A 21,259-nucleotide genomic window follows, 5' to 3' on the forward strand; every position below is an offset into this window, starting at 1 on the left:
GAATGTCAGTTCAGCAGCAATCAAAAGAGCAAGCAAGGTTACACATTAGCATGGCAGGAATACAGAATGAAAGACACCACTCTATGAAGCTGTGTGCCTGCATTTTAAATCCCAATACAGTTCTGGTCCCTGACCCATTCTCAGAAGAAATACAGAGCTGAAACACATTCTCAAAGCAAGACTGCTTGAACATTCTGGAAAGATGAAAGAGTTAAGTTGGCTGTGAAGAAATCTATAAAACTGAGGGACAGCAAGAGGCTGGGTAGGAATCTTCTGTCCACTTTTATTTCCAATACACAAGACAGCAGCAAACAACATACTCAGAACAAGTAAAAGGCGTGTCCTCTGCACTACATGTAGTTAAGCTACAGAATTTCTTGCCAGAGGATGCTGCGCTTGCTAAGAAGTTACACTAGTAATGTAATCCCAGGTAGGCTTACAAAATACAGAGAAACCATTGCCGTTCAGGAAACTTTAGAGCTAAAACACGATTATTAGCTAGGGAGTATTTGGAGGACGTATCATATAAATGTATGTTCTCTTGTTACACTCTCTCTGCTTTTGGTCACAGTATGAGACAGGATATCAGGCTAGAAGGGCCTTTGCTCTTCCCTAACACAAGCGTTCTCTCCCAGAGCTCCACGCTTGGCAAGCAGCAGCGCTTGCCTGTTTCCATAAAAGTGTCACAGAATACTTAAAGGGGGGGGAAAAAAGGTAGCTTTGTGAAGCATAAAATCTGATCTGTGCCAAGCATAAAATAGAAGCAAAAGATTTTCATTACAGAGTAATAATGCTGGAACTAAATGATTCACAGTAGTCAGAGGAAGACTCTGTGGGCTGGTGATGGGAGTTACTGTGTGCTCTTGCACAGGAGGGACTGAAGTACGCAATGATTTAAGCTGTCAAAAGGGGCACTAAAGAAAAGCAGACTTGCAGCAAAAAGATGAATCAGAATACTGAAAGCAGGTAAAGGCACTGTTTGCATTGTCACATACCTCTAACCAATCAACGAGATTGATCAATCTGCCACACTCCAAATGAAGCTTATACACTATGCATATGTCAGGGGCTTTATTAGAAATTCTTCCTCCGTCACTTTTCAAAGCTTGATTCTGATGAAAAAAATGAAGGCAGTAACTTTGATCAGTTTTTAATCTTGAACAATTTTAAGGGCTCGATGTAACATTATTTTGGGAAACTCACACGGTAGGTATTTTAACCAAATGTTTACTGTGCGTGTTTAATGGCAAGTTGATGGTACAAATTAAAAAATAAACCCAAAACCCAGGAAAATAAGAAAACATACCATTTAAAAAGCCCTAACAAAAAAACCCTCCCAGCTACTTCACTCCTGGTGTTCCTTCTACAATTTTGTACACTTACGCAGTCTCTACTCTAATGAGTGATTATCTGATTAGGCTTTTCCCCAATTCTTTTGCTAGTTCTATTTACGTATCAGAGAGATATACTCTGTTCTGTGGATTCAGGCAAAGAAACTAGTCGTCATTTGCCTCAGACTGTACTATGTAGAAAATAGAAGTGTCCCTTCCCCCCCGTCCCCCCGAAAGGGAAGAGGAAGTCTTATTACAGATCTATCAGATGATACACTAAAAAGCAAAATTGTTTCTCTCATCTCAGAGTTCTATCTTTGAAGTGTAACAATCATTCCTCTCTAGCTTGAAACTCAGCACCTATAAAGGCAAAAGTCTGATTTCTCACAACCTATTCTCTATGTCAGGAAATTCAGGTCATCAGCACTGAACCATTTACTTGAGATTCAAAAAAGGCACTTGAGCCAGAAGCAAAAGTCTCTGTAGAGCTACAGAAATTTACAACATTTCATGTCAGTTCATTCCCCCCCCCCCCCAATTGTCACTTTCATGCACTTTAAGAAGCCAGCTCTCTTAACATGAAAACAACCACTGCTCATTCCTTTCTTCAGTTCATAGAAATTTTTGCTAAAATGCTTTTATATACTAGTAAAATATGTGAGTTACTTTTGGGAAGTCTATAAAGCCCTAGCAAGGATACCTTCATAAATAAATGCATTTCAAGATGGCAAAGAAGGTTGGGCAAAGAATGTAACTTTGCTCAAGAATCTCTAGCTTACCTTTCATAATCTCAATCCCTGCAATTTGTGAGACTTGGATTCAGTTTGGACTCTAGCACTTCTGAGACATTTCACAATTTCCAGAAAGCCTAACAATTTTCAAGTTTATTTATTCTGTACAAGGAACACAAAAGCTGCAGACGTTAGGTTAATGTCTGTCAGTTCAGTCCAGATGGTCTCCAGATAAATTCAGAGTAACATGGCTAAACCCTCAAAATGTTAAAATCCAGACATTAATTTATCAGATTATAATTCAGGAACGTACCATAATAGTTTCAAATACTACCGTGTTACTAACTGGCAGGATGAAGTTACACCTCCTGGCTGCTCTAGTGGCTCAACCACTGCCCAGAGGGATAACCCTATGCCTTTCTCTTTTCTCCTCTGCTACTTCTCCTAACTCTGTGGCTTCCTACACTTTGCATTGATTTTCTAACCTTAAGGCCAGAACAGTTATCAAACCAAGAGAGGATGCAACTTCCAGAGCAACTGCATTCCTGGAACAGGTTCATCTGTAGGAATTAATATCTAGCTGGACCACACGCAAATGCCGAGAATGATCCAGGGAAGATATGACTGATTGGCACGGCAGGGTCTCTGCCAGCACCTGAAAGAATTCATCCTCGCTTGTGATAACTAGGCCAAGTCTTTACAGCATAGCAGGAGAGAGCTGCAGCTGCGTGCGGGGAAACCTCAGCTTCCTGAGGTGGCAGCACACGGAAATAACTATAGTGACAAGCAGGAAGCTGCCCTAGAATGAGCAGCCAGTTGGGAAACCACCTGTACAGTACAGAGGTGCTGTTTCAGAAAGAGTATGGGAGTGGGAGCAACACAGAACACTGTTGATGAGGGGTTTCTCTTGCTTGATCCTGCCCCCAGAGGCTAGACAGAGGGCAGACTCATACCTTGCCCTGGAATCAATGTTACTATCTTTCCCAAGGACCAAATGCTAGCATCCCCTTTCCCTGATACGGGAGCTTAATTGCAACTCGAGGATTTTCGTTTCATAGCAATCAAAGTATCTTCATGGGTAATAGGGCTCATTCCTTGAGATCAATGTGAAAAATTGCCCTTCTTACCCAAAGTCAAGAACAAAACTTGCATGACCTTCTAAACCCCAGGAAGATCCAAGATCAGATTGCCTTGTGCTGACGCAATACTAAGCAGTGCCTTGCTGGTATTCCAGGTTACAACTTGTGGAATTTTCAAGGGATCAGTGAAAAAACACAATTACACTTTTTCTGTGGGTTTTTTTTCAGGGTAAGTATGATCCTTGGTTCACATTTTGCTAAATAAATAACTGGACTGGATTCCTGTAAGAAATGCATCACACATTAATCATTTGCTTGTACTCCACTTAAGCAGATCCTTTTCTGTCCTAGCCTTCTGGAAGGAACAGCTCTAGAGAACTTTGCTCTGTTCATGGCCCAGGAAAGTACAAGCCATGCAGAAGTCATGGATCCAATTAAGAAAAAAATATTTCTTTGACTCACATGGATTAAAATGCTAAGCAAGGTACTCAGCCAATACTGCTGCTGTTAGAAACTATGCCAAACCTTCACAATCTACTCAGAAAACATCGGAAATAATGTTAAAGTATGTCAAAGAACAAAGTGCAGGATGACAGAGGGCTTTAAATCCTGTCAACTCATCAAAAAGAATACTTATTAAACACATAAGTAGCTAAATTTTGCTAGCTCTCCTAATCTATATTTTTACAGGTTTTCTAAAAACACAAATTACTGAGGTTCATATTAGGCCTCTTTAATGGTAGCCCGCTTGCTAACTACTGTTTTCACAAATAAGCTGTGGTTTTAGAAATAACTCCTGCACACAGCAAAACTGACAACCCTCATTCAAGTAGAGGCACAGTGCCAACAAACCCAACACAAATCAGACTGTAGATTTCAAAGACTGATCTTTATCAAGTATGGTTCCTGATAAGTGTTGGCTTTGACTCAAGTAACATATAATCACTCAGATACAGCTACAACCAATGTTTTCTTCAAAACTGTAATCACATTTTTAAGGGTAATGTTAGGGCATGAGGATAACTCCAAGTAGCACCTAAAATCAAGGACGAAACAAAGAAATGTATGTTCACTCCTTTTCCAAATCCCGCTCTATTCCTTTCTTTCGGTCATCCTGTGAATTTGATTTATGAAAGAAGTGGAAAAGGGTCTGCTTTTCTTCTCTACAAAAGGGCAGGGTTAACTAATAGAATCAATGACAATCCTTTTCTTGGACTTGGAAAAGACAGGATGTCAATACACAACAGATACTAAAATAAATGCAGAAGAAAAACAAAGGACTCCTTTAAATATGCTGTATTTAAGCTACTGTTAAATCACTCCACCTGAACAGAGCCTTCACCTTATAGGAAGTCTACACAGTGAGGACTGAGCACCAGCCCTGTAAAGAAGGTGTCTGGGAAGAGCCACAGACACTGTATTTTTCCCCGTGGACAGTCATCCCATTCGTAATGGAGGACAAAATGACTTTTCTGCTACATCTACAGGAGAAAGAAAAGATCACGACTAGAACAAACTCTGGAGAAATGGATTCTCCATATAAAACTCTTTCCATAATTAGCTTCTTTATTTCAGCCAGATTCCCTAGCTGTTTGCAAAGTCCCCAGTTGCTTATCAACACTAACTTGCCGGTTCTCTGCAAAACAGCTGAATGTGTGCCAAGCTTCATGAAACAGCAAAACTAAGCCTTACACATCATCCTCATGTGCAGCCTTCAGAAACTACCCCAGCACCACAAACAACTCACTTGTTTCTTACCTTCAGGTAGTAGTATGGGTTATTTAAAGCTGTATGAAGTGCAATCCTCGGGGCAGCATTCAAGTGCCCACGGAGAACACTGGCTGTGTTGAAATACACTATCTCATGCAGAGTCTTGTGGTCTGCAGGAACAAGGTAATTTCTGAAAAAGCAACATGAGGTATGGGGGAAGGAGGGGAGATACAAGCTTTACCTTAAGGGTAACAACAGAGGTCTACTGCAGTCAGAGACTACAAGAATGTATGTTTCCCAATGAGTACTGATAAATCTCTGAAAAAACGAGATGAACAGTGCTGAAATCAACTTTTAAGCAGGGAAGTCAGTTATTATCAACTCTACTTTTAACGGATTTAGCGTAGAACTCTAGCTGGGCCACTGACAAATTCAAAAATAAGGGCGGCAGCTGAAATGGCAACACGAGTCACGTACTCTACTCCACAGATCTTGCTTATCCGTCTCGAGGCCTCCTGATGAGTCTCTGCTCATCTTTGTCTTCCTATTTGAAGTTTTTTTTCTTGGCACAGTCATACTTCTGTTAGCTTCTCTGCCTCCCCCGCCGCAAGGCTCTATAATTAACAAGTGCCTTCATCTCTTCCCCCACCCCAAGCCTTTCACATTTTCTGCTACAGAGCTGCCTCCAAAACCCTATCTGCTATGCCTTGCTCACCGAAACAGTTCCCAAAATGGATAGGATATCACACTTGACATCTATACAGTTTCATAAGTAGAACAGATCAGCAAAGATTAGGGTAAAAACTCTTGCCTTTATTTTGCCACATATACCCAGTCCTCCCTCAACTTTTTTCTGTAGCCAAAATAAGTTGGTCAATTCATGTGCCAATTACTTCTGCTAATCCATGGAAAAGAGATTTATTTTTTTTAATTACTGTTTTTAGAGCCCTCATCAAAGAAAGAATAGGAAGGGGGAAAAAAGTGTGTTTCATACCGCAGGGACCAAGACACAATTTTGACAAGATTAACATGTTAGCAAAATTTCTGTTGCAACTTACAGTGCAAACTAATGCAGGAATATGAAACGGGAAAGCTCACCTTACAAGACTGTCTATATAGTCAACAACTTCAAAACGAAGCATTTCAAACTTTGTCAGTTTCTTAGACCGCCTTGATTCCTTCAACTCCAACAAAGTCTTTAAAAAAAAGTGGTGCATAAAGCTACATGGGAGGTAGTTATTCTCTGGAGAACACAATCTATATGTTTAACACGTATAATTAATTTTTGCTGGCATGTCTTCACTGATGATGTTTGACAGTGTGATCGTGCAGTTATTTTTATTTAGGCCAGTGTATTCAGTTCTCAAACTGGTAGGAGTTTGGGAAATTCAAAGAAATGTGTGTTAGGCAGAATGTGTAATTTACAAGTTAAATAAGAAGAAAAGCCCTAATTTGCATTTTAAAATCCTAGTTTATGACAGGTATTTTCTATAATTTTCTGTGCATCAGGTGGGCCTGACATACATAGTTGGTACTTATTCATTCATTTTTAAGAAGAGTTACTTATACACAACCTTTACTCAGAGCTCCAGCAAGCTGGGAAGAATAACCATGGACAATTACATCTTAAAAGATTCAGTTAAGGAACTAGTCAGTAAAGCCTACGCAGGTCTAACCTTCTGAAGATGATAAAGGTCTGTCTTCTTCTGGAGCTCCTTTTGTGATGATATGGACACATCTTGTTCTTGGAAAGCTTCTGCTACTAGAACAAAACTAATGTTTGATATGTGGGGTAAACTTTTCCTGACTACCTATATAAACCCCCTAACCCAAGCAATCTGAGAAGTGTTCAGTTACGTGTTCACCCAGACCCAAACACAGGCAGCTTGGAGTCTTGCACCTTGTAAAAGATTGTTAAAAAAGGAGTCTGCAGTGCAGCTTAACCAACAGTAATTAAGTAACCGAAGCAGTTCAGCCCTGAGCAAAGATCCAGCACAAGCCTTGTACATCACTTGAATTCTGCTTATGTCATCCTAGGTCATGCTCTCAACATTTGTAAGTTGGACAGATTAGTACTAGATACTACTGATGTTTTAGGAGTGTTCAAAAAGCGACACACTGCGTTATTTTTTCCTTGTCGTGCAAAAAAAAACACACTAAGAAAGAAATGAGTTCTTCCTGCTTAACTCAGAAACTGCAACCAGAGCAGCAAACCAAAAGCGTGCTAAGGTATTTCATTGTCCAGTTTTATTCTCATCTTAATTTAAAACAAAACTTTGTTTTCATAGCCATGTAGTTTGTTGATCAATTGCACCAATAATTAGTAATTTTTAGGTAAAAACAAAGAAGCAAAAACTCCCAAAGCACAATCAATGCCAAGATCAGTGATAATCAAAATCAAAACAAAAGGTAACTAGATTTCTTGCCTTCCTTATGAACATGGTGGTAAGATGGAGATTCCACCTACAGGTAAAGCGCCAATGAGCAGTGACAATCATGATATATAAAAGCTTTTTGGTGACCTACATAGAATGAGTTGGTATTTTCCAGTGCCCTGTGGACATTTGTATTTGTGTTGAAGACTTCACAACAGAGAACTTCCGCTCTCCACTACTACACTGATATATTCTGAGATATTTTTTAATCAAATCCTTCAGCTCAAAATAGAGTGAACATACGGATATTCTGTCTCCTCAAGCTTCATGGGTTTTTTTTCCCAGTTCATTAGGCAGTTGGGGAAATGGACTTTGTTGTTGTTAAAAAAATAAATAAATTTTGGACTATCCTTTCACTCTAAGGACTCTGTGGGAGATTTGGGTACGAAACATTTTTGGCAGACTTCTGAAAACTCCAGCTAAAGATTAACACAATCACAGAAACATACAGGAAGAAGTCACCTAACTCAGCAACCCATTCATGTAAAGTTTATCTTAACTTCCCCTTCTCACTTTTTCATTACAGCTTAAATCTGTTTTGAAAACAAACTAAGATCATTCATGGATTCATTAGACCTTCTCTGCTTTAAAAACATCTTCAAATCCTAACTGAAAATAAATACTGCCTTTTTTGTTTTATAATTCTGCATGTCCCTGAATTCCCAGAGTTGTTCTTTTTTATTTATTCCCTTCAAGGTAAAAATCCAACTACTTAAAAGCCTTTTGCTTCAATTCTTTTTCTCCAAACTAGGTGAACCTTTAGGTTTTCCATCATAGTTCAGACTCTTCAGTGCTGGTACCTTCAGTGACACATACAGCTTTTTCAAAGTGATCACCTATTTCCTGTACCACAGCCCTGCTATTACTATGTTTATTCAAGAGTACCTGGTACAGGCAAGAGCCACTTCTTCTAAACAAGCCTCAGTTAACCCTACAGCATTACATGACTACTTTAATTAATATTAGACTGCATTTGGTGGCTTATTGCCTACTTGTCCAAAAGCTGGGTAGCAACCACACTGATAATGAACTTCATTTAATATGCATATAACAGACCAGATGATAACCACTTCATCTTCAAAAGGGAAACATAGGGGAGCACTTCTCCGTAGTTCAGGGGAAGCAACGAAATTCCTATTCCAGAATAATGCTGGAATACGTCACATTCCTATTTCAGAAGGAATACAGCAGTTTCTGTTAACCTGCCTCTGAAAGATAGAAGGCTGCTACTCATTTGCCTTACTAAACTTTCAAATATGTCCTCTACCATGAGCAATCAAATATATGGGACTGACAAGTTACAGCATGTCAGCAGAGCCCTGACAACTGGCGCTGGGTGTCCCAGCTCTTACATGAATTTAACTGAAGGTGCAGGTGAAAGAACATTATATACATTTGGATTAAATACCATGTCATAAGGAAGTCTGCTCCTATTTATCTTTCAATATCTGTTTTTATTTGTTAAATGTTTTTAATGATTGCAACATCTGATAAAATGCTCAAAATATACGTATGACAGATTTAGTGAGTAATGTTTGCTGATCTGTCCAATTTCTTATCTTACATCACTCTTCTGTATTATAAAAAGCATGAACCACATACCAATAAAGAATATAAACATCTCCTAATTTTGTGCATGTATTTAAAAAAACAATCCTGAAAAATCTGATGGTTTGATACAATGACAGGATATCACCAGGCAAAATGATACCCATTGGTCAGATTATAAAACAGCTTTAATATAATCTGCAATGGAATGTTATGATGGTACACACCCACCTTCTAGTTTCTGAAACTGGGTCAAGAACTCCTTCAACCTCTCTACTGTCTTATCAAACTCGTTTCCAGAAGATGACACAAAAATTTCCACACATTGTTGAAGCATGGTTACCAAATCAGACTTATTCAACATCCTAAAAGACACAATTGTTGGCTGAAGTTAAAACGCAGAATGATGAAACAGCTTTCAATATTCTTAGTTGAAAAAAAAGTTAAAAGACAATTTGAAAAACTCCTTTCAAAAAAGCAAACCTCTGTATTGGGATTGCGTGGCCAGGTTTCGGTAGCGGGGGGCACTACAGGGGTGGCTTCTGTGAGAAGCTGCTAGAAGCTTCCCCTATGTCTGACAGAGCCAATGCCAGCCGGCTCCAAGATGGACCGGCCACGGGCCAAGGCCGAGCCCATCAGCGACGGTGATAGTACCTCTGTGATAACATATTTAAGAAGGGGGAAAAAAAACAACCCTGTGCAGAAAACTGCAGCTGGAGAAAGGAGTGAGAATATGCAAGAGAAACAACCCTGCAGACACCAAGGTCAGTGAAGAAGGAGGGGGGAGGAGGTGCTCCAGGCACCAGAGCAGAGATTCCCCTGCAGCCCCTGATGAAGACCATGGTGAGGCAGGCTGTCCCCCTGCAGCCCATGGAGGTTAATGGTGGAGCAGATATCCACCTGCAGCCCATGGAAGATCCCACACTGGAGCAGGTGGATGCTCTCAAAGGAGGCTGTGACCCCATGGGAAGCCCGCACTGGAGCAGGCTCCTGGCAGGACCTGTGGGCCCGTGGAGAGAGAGGAGCCCACGCTGGAGCAGGTTTGCTGGCAGGAGGTGTGACCCCATAGGGGACCCATGCTGGAGCAGTCTGTTCCTGAAGGACTGCGCTCCATGGAAGGGACCCACGCTGGAGCAGTTCATGAAGAACTGCAGCTCGTAGGAAGGACTCACATTGGAGTTCATGGAGGACTGTCCCCCGTGGGAGGGACCCCACGCTGGAGCAGGGGAAGAGTGTGAGGAGTCCTCCCTCTGAGGAGGAAGGAGTGGCAGAAACAACGTGTGATGAACTGACCCCAACCCCCATTCCCCGTCCTCCTGCGCTGCTCGGGGGGAGAAGGTAGAGAAAATCAGGAGTGAAGTTAAGCCTGGGAAGAAGGGAGGGGTGGGGGGGAGGTGTTTTATGATTTAGTTTTTATTTCTCATTATCCTGCTCTGATTTGATTGGTAATAAATAAACTAACTTCCCCAAGTCAAGTCTGTTTTGCCCGTGACAACAATTGCTGAGGGATCTCTCCCTGTCTTTATCTTGACCCACGAGCCTTTCGTTATATTTTCTCTCCCCTGTCCAGCTGAGGAGGGGAGTGATAGAGCGGCTTTGGTGGGCACCTGGCGTCCAGCCAGGGTCAGCCCACCACAACCTCCAAGATCTCAAGCATTCAGTCTTGCAGTAAAGTCAATTTTTTCCTTGCTGTCATTAAGAGAAAGAAACAAATCAGCTTGGATACGTCCTTCACATTTTTCTGCAGAACTGACAATGAAAGCTTTTCTGATATTCTACCTAAAAACATGCTGGATACAGAGTTATCATTTTTGAAACTGTGAGTCAGATTAAAAAAAAAAAAAAGTATGGTAGGGTTCATAACTCATTCCCAAGAATGGTAAATGAAATGGTAAAAAAATCAGATTAGTATGTATTCACACATCCACAAAATCCATTACTCTCTGTGATTCAGAATGATCGTCAAACAAAATCCAAATTCCTGTTTTCTGTATTTAATTGCTATAAACCTAACCACCACTAGAATCCCAGAATCATTTAGATTGGAAGGGACCTCTTGAGATCATCTAGCCCAACCTCCAGCCTAGCATTTACTTACTTTAAATTATGTATTAGGGCATTTTATAAATGTCACCAAGCACTGTTCAGTCTCAGAATCTTCTTTTAAAAGATATCAAAGCAAGTCCTTGCAAATATCCATAAATGAAATCCAGAATTACAGTCATTGCATCTAGCCAGTACCATTACACATGCATTTAACTTTTTTCATGCAGTGCGAGAGGTTCCCATTGCTAAACACTCTGGTTCTGAACAATCACACATCTGTAATAGCTGCTGTTACTAGGAGCCCTTCCCAGCTTATTCTTGTGTTTTTGCTTTGTCTTATACAAAACAAAGGTGTGTCGTGGTTTAACCCCAGCTGGCAACTAAGCACCACCCAGCCACTCGCTCACTTCCCCCAGTGGGTTGGGGGAGAGAATCTGAAGGGTAAAAGTGAGAAAACTCGTGGGTTGAGACAAAGACAGTTTAATAGGTAAAGCAAAAGCCTCACATGCAAGCAAAGAAAACCAAGGAATTCATTCACTACTTCCCATCGGCAGGCAGGTTCAGCCATCTCCAGGAAAGCAGGGCTCCATCACATGTAACGGTTACTTGGGAAGACAAAGGCCATCACTTCGAATGTCCCCCCCCTTCCTCCTTCTTCCCCCAGCTTTATATGCTGAGCATGACGTCATATAGTATGGGATATCCCTTTGGCCAGTTGGGGCCAGCTGTCCCGGCTGTGTCCCCTCCCAACTTCTTGTGCACCCCCAGCCCACTCGCTGGTGGGGTGGGGTGAGAAGTAGAAAAGGCCTTGACTCTGTGTAAGCACTGCTCAGCAATAACTAAAACTCCTCTGTATTATCAGCACTGTTTCCAGCACAAATCCAAAACATAGCCCCATACTAGCTACTATGAAGAAAAATTAACTCAACCCCAGCCAAAACCAGCACAAGGTGCTAAAACAAAAATACAAAACATGCTAATAGAAGAGGCTGGGGAAGCTTTATGGACGTTTGGAGGGGCAATTGCGAAGAGCTCTAGTTTCTAACTGGCAGTTGACGCTAAATGCTTGTAAAGGCTAGAATTTGAAACTTCAGTTTATCCGATTCAGGGTTATGGATTTTTGCAAGTCAGGTGTTGCCTCTAGATACACTTGTTTTGAACAGAAAAGCATCAGGAATTAACCTGGGTCACCAGGGTGACCATGACCACACAAAAGGCTGAAAACATTTTGAAACTGTCTTATAGAATATAATGGGTAAACAAGATAGACTTCTTCCAGGCCAGAGAAAACACTGCAATAATTAAACACCTAAGATGGAGAGAGGATAACCAGATTTGGAGATCTGTGAATGGGAAAGAACAAGTTTATTTTAGTAATGTTATTCAAAAAGAAGCTGCAAGTTCTAGAAAAACTTATTTACAACAACAATGGGATTACAGGGCCCAAAGAACAGGCAAGAGGATGGTTATCACATATCAGGAAACAGTAAAGGATCCTTTTCAACCTTTTGGGCTTGAGATTACTGCAAGGTATGCCAGGTATCAGAGAGCAGCGTTAATATTTTAATTCAGTTAGGAGACAGGCTTAAAGCAGAAAGGAAGATCTCAGATCATCCAAAGACAGTAAATAAACGCCTCCGGTTATTCAGAGACAAGTTATGAAAGAGAAGAAAGGAAGTTAGGATGAAGTCCACAGAAACTCCTTCTGAATGCTGAAGTGGGGAGGGAGATTGGACAACAACAAAATGACAACAGTCACGGAAGGGCAGGACTGTGATAAGCAGTATGTGATGAATGACATCAATGATTAGCAGACAAAAACAGAGTACAGTATCTAGACAGAAGACAAGAGGTCAGACAGTCCTCAAAGTTTTGCCACCTAAAATCTTGAACAGATGTCCCAGCCAGTTAGCTCCCCATAACCAATGAAGTGAGACACTCTCCAACATATCTTAATCTTACCTCTCTTCTGATTGGATTAATCCAATGTGAACTAAAGCTGACACACTCTCCCTGTCTCCCCATGGTATTTTTTAGACTCTAGACAACTGGCTTAAAGTAGAATAACTAATGTCTAGATTGCTAAAGTTAGATCACCTGAAGCACCATCTCTGGGGAGAGCACTTTTAGCAGACGGGATAAAAGCCAGTTCAAGGAAAGGCTGAAGTAGAGAAACAGCCAACCAACCACAAAAGGAACTCAATGCAACAACTGAAAACCCCACATTCAAACATAACTCATGAAGGGCAAAAGAGAGACTTTGTCACAAATCGAGAAATAAGCTGATCAAAAGCTTCTTTATTTTTTACTTTCTAAAAAACAAGGAAAAAAGATGGACTCCAGAAAACATTGAAAAGAAGAATAAAGGATAGGAAAGGGTGAACATAAGGATATCAAGAGGTGATGTGGCCCCTGATTAAAGAACAGTGAATAACTTCCATACCTGAGCAAAGAAAGATCACATTTTATCATTTTCTTCTAAAAGACAGCAGCAAGATTCTATGCAGAAAAAGCAGAGACGAGGAAGTATGTGTAAAATAGAAAAGGGAATTAAAGAAAAAGTTAAAAGCTGAAGAAATAATAGTCACAGCTCAAATCCCAAGTATTCAAAGGAATCACGTTGAAGGAGTTTTGTTAGAAAAATGACAGAATTCCTGTATTTAAAAAAAAAATATATATATAAAAAAATCATCATTTATGAAAGGAATGACTGTGATCACTGTATTTCTATCAGAAGCTCCCACAGTGGGAACCAGGACCAGAGGAAAAACAGGAGGGAGATAAACAGATAAGAATAAAGGGGGAGCAAGCCAGAATCTGATGACAGCATCAACTTTGCGATAGGAGAAGAGGAAGATGAATTCAGAGTGGAAGAAAGCAAATTAAACATAGGAGGAAAAAAAGGAGAGGAAAAAATGGCCAAGAGTTATTAGAGATTACAGAACAGACAGTACAGGAAAGCAAAATGACACATTTGTGGGCAAGGGTTGATAGGTGATTGAGTGCTGTCAAGATTCAAGAGAGTCAGAGAAGGATTAAGAAGGAAAGACTGTACAAATGATAAATCAAGCATGTAATCCTTTCAAAGGGATGAAGGTAAACAACATAGGGCAGTGGCGATGCATAAGACTACTCGTATGGCAAAGATACAGTTTGAGGAATATGTTTCCTTGTGTATATGAGCCCAGAAAGTTATCCTCCACCCACTAATGACATGATTTTTCTATTCAATTTTACTGTCAGACACATCAAACTTCACAAGCTCAGAGGCTCTTGAAGAGGCAGTTATGGTAACGGCGTCGCATCAGCTCCTTGTGCGACAGAATCAATGTATTAGTTGAATGAATGCAGCTATCAGGAAACAGCGACTTGCCATGATAAAGCACGTTTAAAAGCCTGTAACTGCAACATTGCAATTGAAGGGTTTTCTATTAAGAAAATTGGCTTAGACAAACAACACAAGTGTAGGCTCTCCTAAAGCCCTAAGCTCACAACACCACAAAAAATTAACTCAGTCCCTGTACAAACTGTTAGAAAAAGGAGGCAGGGGGCAAAGCAGTAAAATAAAAAAAAAAAAAAAAAAAAGGCCTCAGCTACTCATTTGGAACAGATTCTAATTTTCACAACAGAATAAAAGTTTAGGCCAACTAAAAGTAATAATTTGGTTGATAACATCTAACACAATCATACTCTGAAAGACAAAGCCCAACTGATGTTCTCATTCACACACAGTAATCTCAGTGGTTTCAACATAATTACTCAGGGCATAAGAGATATTAGAACCTGGTTGAGTTTCATGGAAAACAGTTGAAAGACAAAATGAAAACAGCAGTCAATTACACTTGCAAACAATTCTACAACTAGCTGTGAACAAGTAATATCCTCAGCTTTAAGTTCCAGAATAACAGATGACTGATATTCTCCATGTGTACAGTGGTATTAAAACAAGATGGGAAGAAAAAAAATCACCTTGCTAGCTGAAGAGATGACTCATACTCTTCTGTCTCCCACACTCGGTTTTCCAAACATGCACAGTGCAGCTCCCTGATCTGTTATGCAGAAGGTGAAGAAAGGATAAAGTGTTTTACAAACAAAGCAATGTGGAACTCTTACAACAAGCTTTTCAAAGCAATATGCAATTCCTTTGGAGCTTGTTTCCCAAAGTTGCAGAATGATTGCAAAAGAAATGAGAGCATTTATTATCTTACAGAACTAAGCTCCTAGTGTTGCTGGAGTCTATGTGTTCCTCTGTACCAGTATTTCAAACAACTAACATTCAGATGAAGATAACTGCAGAGAACAGAGAGGAACTCCAGTCAAATGCCCCAGCTACAACATCTTTTTGTTCTCAAATACTGGGACAGTTCATGCTGATTTTGTAGTTAGGGACAGACTCTAATAACTGTAGAATACATTGAGAACTGACAGACAAGTGCACATGCACAGAATATATTGCTTTCTAGTGGAAGAAGAAATTGCTGAGCATGAGAAGGTGGATTTAATGACATTAGAGCAATATGGCTAGTAAGAACAACTATCACTGTTCCCTTACTATCACTTTATTCTGTACAGAAGGTTGCTAAAACTCAGTCTCTTCATCTGAATTTGACTAGGGAGCTAACAGGCAGTAGAAGAATATACATTGTCTGCAGTGCATACAGATAACCACCGATGTGGGAAAGTCAATGTGCGGATTCTTTCGCTGATCTGTGCATCTGCCTTCTCCTGGAAACTCGTTCCTGTTGACTGACAAGGTATCATCCATGTCACTAAAAAAACCACATGCTGTTGCCCTCTGCCCATAGCAAGAAAGCATCTGTCTCCATATTAAGAAGTAGGGGGCAAAGCAGCAGAATAGTAAACAAAGAGAAAGAATAAATACTTATTCAGATGTCATACTTCGAAACAAAATACACCCATGTTTCACTAAAATGGAATAACAGTACATCACCTGCTTGCCCAAAGGATACTTTGGAAGAGAGGATGTGAAAACATGAAGACATCTCAGAACTGAAACATAATTTTCATGGTAAACATGCAAGTCCTCCAGCAACTTCTGTGTTACTTCCTACAGTGACAGAATAATTGTTTTATAAGTCATTCTGACATCCATTTATTTAAAACTCTCATGAAGTATTTAAAATGACCCTGAAGTTTTGACACTGTGGTGTGCTATGATTTAAATCACCAGTGTTAAATTAAGACCACTATGCAAAAAAGTTGTATCTCAACAGTTCACTGCAATCACATTGCATATTGTTAACTTTACTTTCTTCCTGTATCTCACTGGAGAATTGTTATTGATTAGCATTATTATTTTACCATTTTCAACTATATTTAGCCTTTAGATTTGGTATGTCAGCTCGCAAAAACGAGACTATACACTATACCTTTAATAGGCAATGAGAAATTATATAGCTACTTCTACTCAAATCCTTATTATTTGCATTTTTGCATTACAAATGCATTTAAAAATTTATTTCTTATATTGAGGGTGGCTGCTGTTTTTATTAGTTAGGTATACGTAAAAAGACCAGTTCACAGAAAAAGAAATATGCGGTTGCTGCTCCTATGTGCTCTTAATTTGACTTCTGTTTATTCATAGATTGGGAACTGCAGAAAAAAAATAATCATGTATTAGGAAAAAGAAATTATTAACTGCTGCTACTGAATTTACTGGATGGCATCTCATCATCACTGGCCTCTCATGGAAGCATATGTAACACTTCTGGAAAACCACACTCAAACTTTCTGGTAGGTGTATTAAAGTACTTTGGGCTCATTACATTTAAGTTTGTGAACCAGAAGATCTTCTCTCACCTGTCTTCAGTCAAAAGTAAAGAGGAAGAAACTACAGGATTCTCTACATATTTCATTGCCATTTTGCTCAACTCTGAGAAAACTATTCCAAATGGAAAGAGAAAAATAAAACAAGCCACTGAAGTTCTCTACAGTAAAACTGAAACAAAGAGTATCAAAGATTAAAAAAAAAAAAAAAGGCAAAACCTTATCTGCAGGCAATATAAGGAAGTACTGACATATGGAAAGATTAAGTATCATACTGCAAAGACTGAAAGTAACAAAGACACTTAGTGCTGCAGAGAGCTTTCTGATGTTAAAAAAGTTTGAGATGATTAAAAACATTAAAGGCATTTCTCCCCATATACTTTTTATCTATCAATATTTAAGGGTCACTGATATAACAATTGTTTAAATTACTTCCAAAACCTTAGGGTAGACACAAGTTTGTATTTTAATTCTAAGCAGGATCATTAAAAAAAAAAATTATCCCCACCACAAAAAAAGCTGAGAAGAAAACAAGTTCTCTTTAATGCTGCTACATCAATCTTATTCCCCCAAACCCAGAGCATTATAACATCTATATTTCCCTCATCTTGTTTCCCAGCTCCAGACTGCTGTAGTTAATACACACAAATCACAATGCACTAGTACCATGTATTTTGCCAAATAACGGAGTGAAAAGGCATATTCTGTTTTAGAAGTTTGAAAACGTTATTAGAAGACTATGCAATGCCATTTCCATAAATATCGATCGCCATTTCCATAAATATCGATCGCCACATTTACATAATTTCAAATGAAATTTGCCAAGAAAACTTTCAGACAGAGTTGTAAGTAATTAGGATGCAAAATTGCTTTTAAAACTGGTTATTCTAAATAGGTGGAACTCTTCCCATAGTTATTAAAAAAAGTGGTAACAACATGGAATATAAATTGCAGCTGACATAGTGTATTGCAGGTTTAGGTGCTAAGCTTGAACAGCAAGTTTACCTGGTCCTGAACACGAACAGTAAATTTATATGAAGTAGTACCATAGTGACTTCGAAAGTGTTTCCAAAGTTCAGAATGATACTGTAGATTAGTACGACATACAGAATAAACAGCACCTCATGAATGCAGCAGTAGGGCCTTTCCTCCCCAACTAGACTACGCTGCCAGCTTGGCAATGCAGTAATAGTCCTATGCCTATTGCAGAGATCAGAACAAGTGTCCTCAATTAAAATTTGTCAGAAGCACAAGAGCTCAAGAATTCCGGCTCCTTTCCCAAACTTACAGGGTGAGGCTTGTGAAATAAGGGGTATATTATTAAACATATAAAGTTTGAAACATATAGAGTTTAAGTTGATGAGTATCCAACTTTCAAAGTAGCAGCCCATTACATGGTCTTTAAACTTTAAACAAAGAAATAGCCTCAGCTGCTCATTCCCACTCCTTCCCTCCTCCTCTTGTTTCAACAGAAGCATTTATGCATTTATGCAGAGTGAACTGCGCTGGGGAAATCATTCTGCAGAAACAACCCGGCAAAAATATTCCCATGTCTTGTCTTTTTTTTGGTCAGGTTACTTTAACTGGATTGTTTCTCTGATTACATTCATTGCACAGCCATGCAAGCAGTTGCGCTGGCACATCTGCTGAGGTGTGTATAAACAGCAAGGGAACAGCAGTAGCTTAAGCTATTTTTGCCACTGAAGACTATGGATTGTAAAATCATGTATAAGTCATGTCTCGCCTTGACTACTGTAATTGCACTGCACTTGCAACCTTGCCTGCTGCCACCATGTCTTCCAGCCTCTACCATTGTTCTTCACACTTGAAAAGTCCTTACAGACCAGGAAGCTCTGCTAGGATAAATTAATTGCTTTATCTCTAGTAGTGCCATTTGCCTGCCAGGTTAGCTATACTTGAGATGAAGAGTTAGGAGAAACCCTTTACCCTGAGCAATGCTTCCGCTGGGAGTGGTTCAGCTGGTGAAAATAACCAACAGATCTTTGTTGGTGAATTCCTAAAGGGCTCACAACAGTAGTAGCCTGACTTTAATCACCTGACGAACCTTCCGATAAACATGTAACATAAATTAAAGTTTTAATCCTGTACGACATCTATTGTGAACGTGTGCCTCGGGACCCAGACTGCCCTACTGAGTTCAATCAGAAACTACACAGAGGGTACGGAGGATTAAGAGCTTATGAAATAACCTCCAAGATTACTTACTCATTCTTCAAACACTTCCCTGACTTTCCAAGAAAGTCAGTCTGAGTAAGCATTAAAAGACCAGGCCATAAATAAACCTTGTAACCTTCTTTTTAAGTAGTTATATTTCTAGACATAGCTAAAAGTCGATGTAAGAGAAGTTGCGCAGCTTTGTATAAAGGTATACCTGGCAACTCTAGAGATTTGGAATTCTGACCTGCTGATCCTAATTGTCCATTACTGGACATGAAGCACAGTATGTACGGTATGAAAGATGTTATATAGAACTTTACATCTTAGCCTTGTATTTTATTATGCTCCACAAACTAATATATTGGGAAAGTTATTTTTGCTTGCCAACGACATTCTTAAAATTTTACCTTTAAGAAGTTGTCTGCTGTCAGCAGTGCAATCTGTTTCTCTGATACTTGACGTTCCACATACCTGATGGCAAGAAAAAACAAGAACATAAAAATTATAATGTAAAGTATGATTAAAGTTTATAGAGTTAAAAAATTCAAGAAGTTTATGCTGCTATAAGGATTTCTTTGGAAAGATTCAAAAAGGGACAGTCAAATCCAGCAAGTTGAAAGGCCACTCTAAAACCCTAGAGATTATGCTCCAAGTCAGCTTAAGTTCAAGTGTGATTTATGGTTATTTGTCATAATAGCTTGTTCCTGTATTAAGAACAAGAGAAAAAAAAAGTTCAGTGATTACACATCACAGAAGCTGTGCTCTGTAGACCAGAAGATTAAGGCTTCCTGAAATTATTTAGAACTGTCCTCCTTTTGATCGATTTACCTTTGCTATAGAAACATACACACAAGCGATCTATAGTTTTCACGGAGCTACATTTACAGATTCCCTTTATCTTTTTTAAAGCTGACTAAATACAAGATTATCCAAAAATTTATTTCCCCTTTTACCTTCTAAAAGAGGGCAGTTTTCGAATGTTTTCACACTGATCATGTGATAAAGAATTTACCCTCTTCTTAGCATCTACCGGTTGGCAACACAGTACACTAAGAGGCTGGGAATAGAAATGCTCCACAACACAGAGCTGAAAAACAAAGCAAGACCCAGTCATGTTAATAAAATTCATCCTCCTTGCTATATATCTTTTAATACTTTCTTATTACTACAGTGCATATACTACAATGGTAGTAATGGTATTCCTTTAAAAAACTTCATTACAGTTCATAAATATTCCATAAGTCACTACAGGACACTGATTATTCAGTTTTAAATACAGTCATATAATTACCTTTTTTTGCTGTATGTGCTATTCATTTTCAGTACCTCATCCTTCCCACCTCTTACATAATGATAGCATGTCAAAAACTTTCTGTTCACTTACGTGAATTACTGCATTCTTTAGGTTACATGTTCAGCTCCAATGCTCACAAATAACAAAGAGTATATTTAAAGATATGAAAAGCAACTACTGTACACAAGCAAACTTATCACATGTTCTAATTTCAATTTCTGTTTCACGTACACAAAAATACACTGCTAAGCTCTTACTACGCATATGTACAAACACGCTTTATCACTGGTTTCAGCTGCACTAAATGTTTGTAGCATCAGGGCCTTGCAGAAGAGTAGCGTATACTCATCACATCTATTCTTAAAAACAAAACCCCAATCAAACAGACTACCTCACTAAAAACTTTTAAAACATAAAAACTGTCAAAGAGGAAAGACACTTCCTGTGAGAAAAGTTAACATCACTCCTAGACGTAATGAGACGATGGTGATGGTGATCCCTTGTATCTATCACTTAGAAATCTGATCTGAAGTTGCTTCATCCTTGAACACTTTTAACGCACAAGGACACAGCCATATGCTGTCAGGGCTAGGACTTGTATTTCGTATCAGGCCAGTGGGGAATCATTAAATCCTAGTGACTCTTTCAAAGAGGAGTTGAAATCTATGAAAGCCTGTGCACGTCTGTCCGCAGGAAGAGGTACTACAGCCAGGATATTTATCCTGGCCATGTGTAATCATTGAATCTTAGATATCAGAGAATCTGAGACACTCTAAAGGTATATGACACTAAAAGGACTTGTTTTACTAACAGGTTTACACATGGAACCAGGCAAGAAAGAAACAATTTCACAATCCTGCATTAATAATCCTAATAGATTACAGGGACTACAGTTGTTTGGAGAACTCTTGTCCGCAATCCACAAAAGCTACAAGGAGACTCAGACACAGAAACATCTAGATATGAAGATCTATATAAGCCAATAAAAATATAATTATCATGCTCTGTATAGACTATTTTTGGAAACCTTGAAGTCTTACATTTACCCTCTCAGGAGACAGAGTGGAACTCCTACATTACTGCACAGCCGCTTGGAGCACAAGCACCACCTACTCTGAGG

The 21,259-nt window shown here is 39.3% G+C and overlaps 1 protein-coding gene across 2 annotated transcripts in view; it reads right to left on the reverse strand.

Annotated features, from left to right (window-relative positions):
- Positions 1-21,259, reverse strand: part of ORC3 (origin recognition complex, subunit 3) — a 37,622-nt gene that overhangs the window by 1,582 nt on the left and 14,781 nt on the right. For both annotated transcript variants that reach the window (XM_009333095.1, XM_009333094.1), the window contains 9 exons: positions 19,799-19,932; positions 19,253-19,316; positions 15,832-15,948; positions 14,850-14,929; positions 9,066-9,199; positions 6,528-6,613; positions 5,950-6,047; positions 4,900-5,041; positions 996-1,112 (listed from right to left, as the gene is read on the reverse strand). In XM_009333095.1, the coding sequence (XP_009331370.1) occupies positions 996-1,112; positions 4,900-5,041; positions 5,950-6,047; positions 6,528-6,613; positions 9,066-9,199; positions 14,850-14,929; positions 15,832-15,948; positions 19,253-19,316; positions 19,799-19,932 (972 nt within the window). The remainder of the gene's footprint in view (positions 1-995; positions 1,113-4,899; positions 5,042-5,949; positions 6,048-6,527; positions 6,614-9,065; positions 9,200-14,849; positions 14,930-15,831; positions 15,949-19,252; positions 19,317-19,798; positions 19,933-21,259) is intronic.

This window comes from Pygoscelis adeliae, unplaced genomic scaffold (genome assembly GCF_000699105.1).
Source record: "Pygoscelis adeliae isolate BGI_AS28 unplaced genomic scaffold, ASM69910v1 Scaffold57, whole genome shotgun sequence".
Taxonomy (NCBI): Eukaryota; Metazoa; Chordata; class Aves; order Sphenisciformes; family Spheniscidae; genus Pygoscelis; species Pygoscelis adeliae.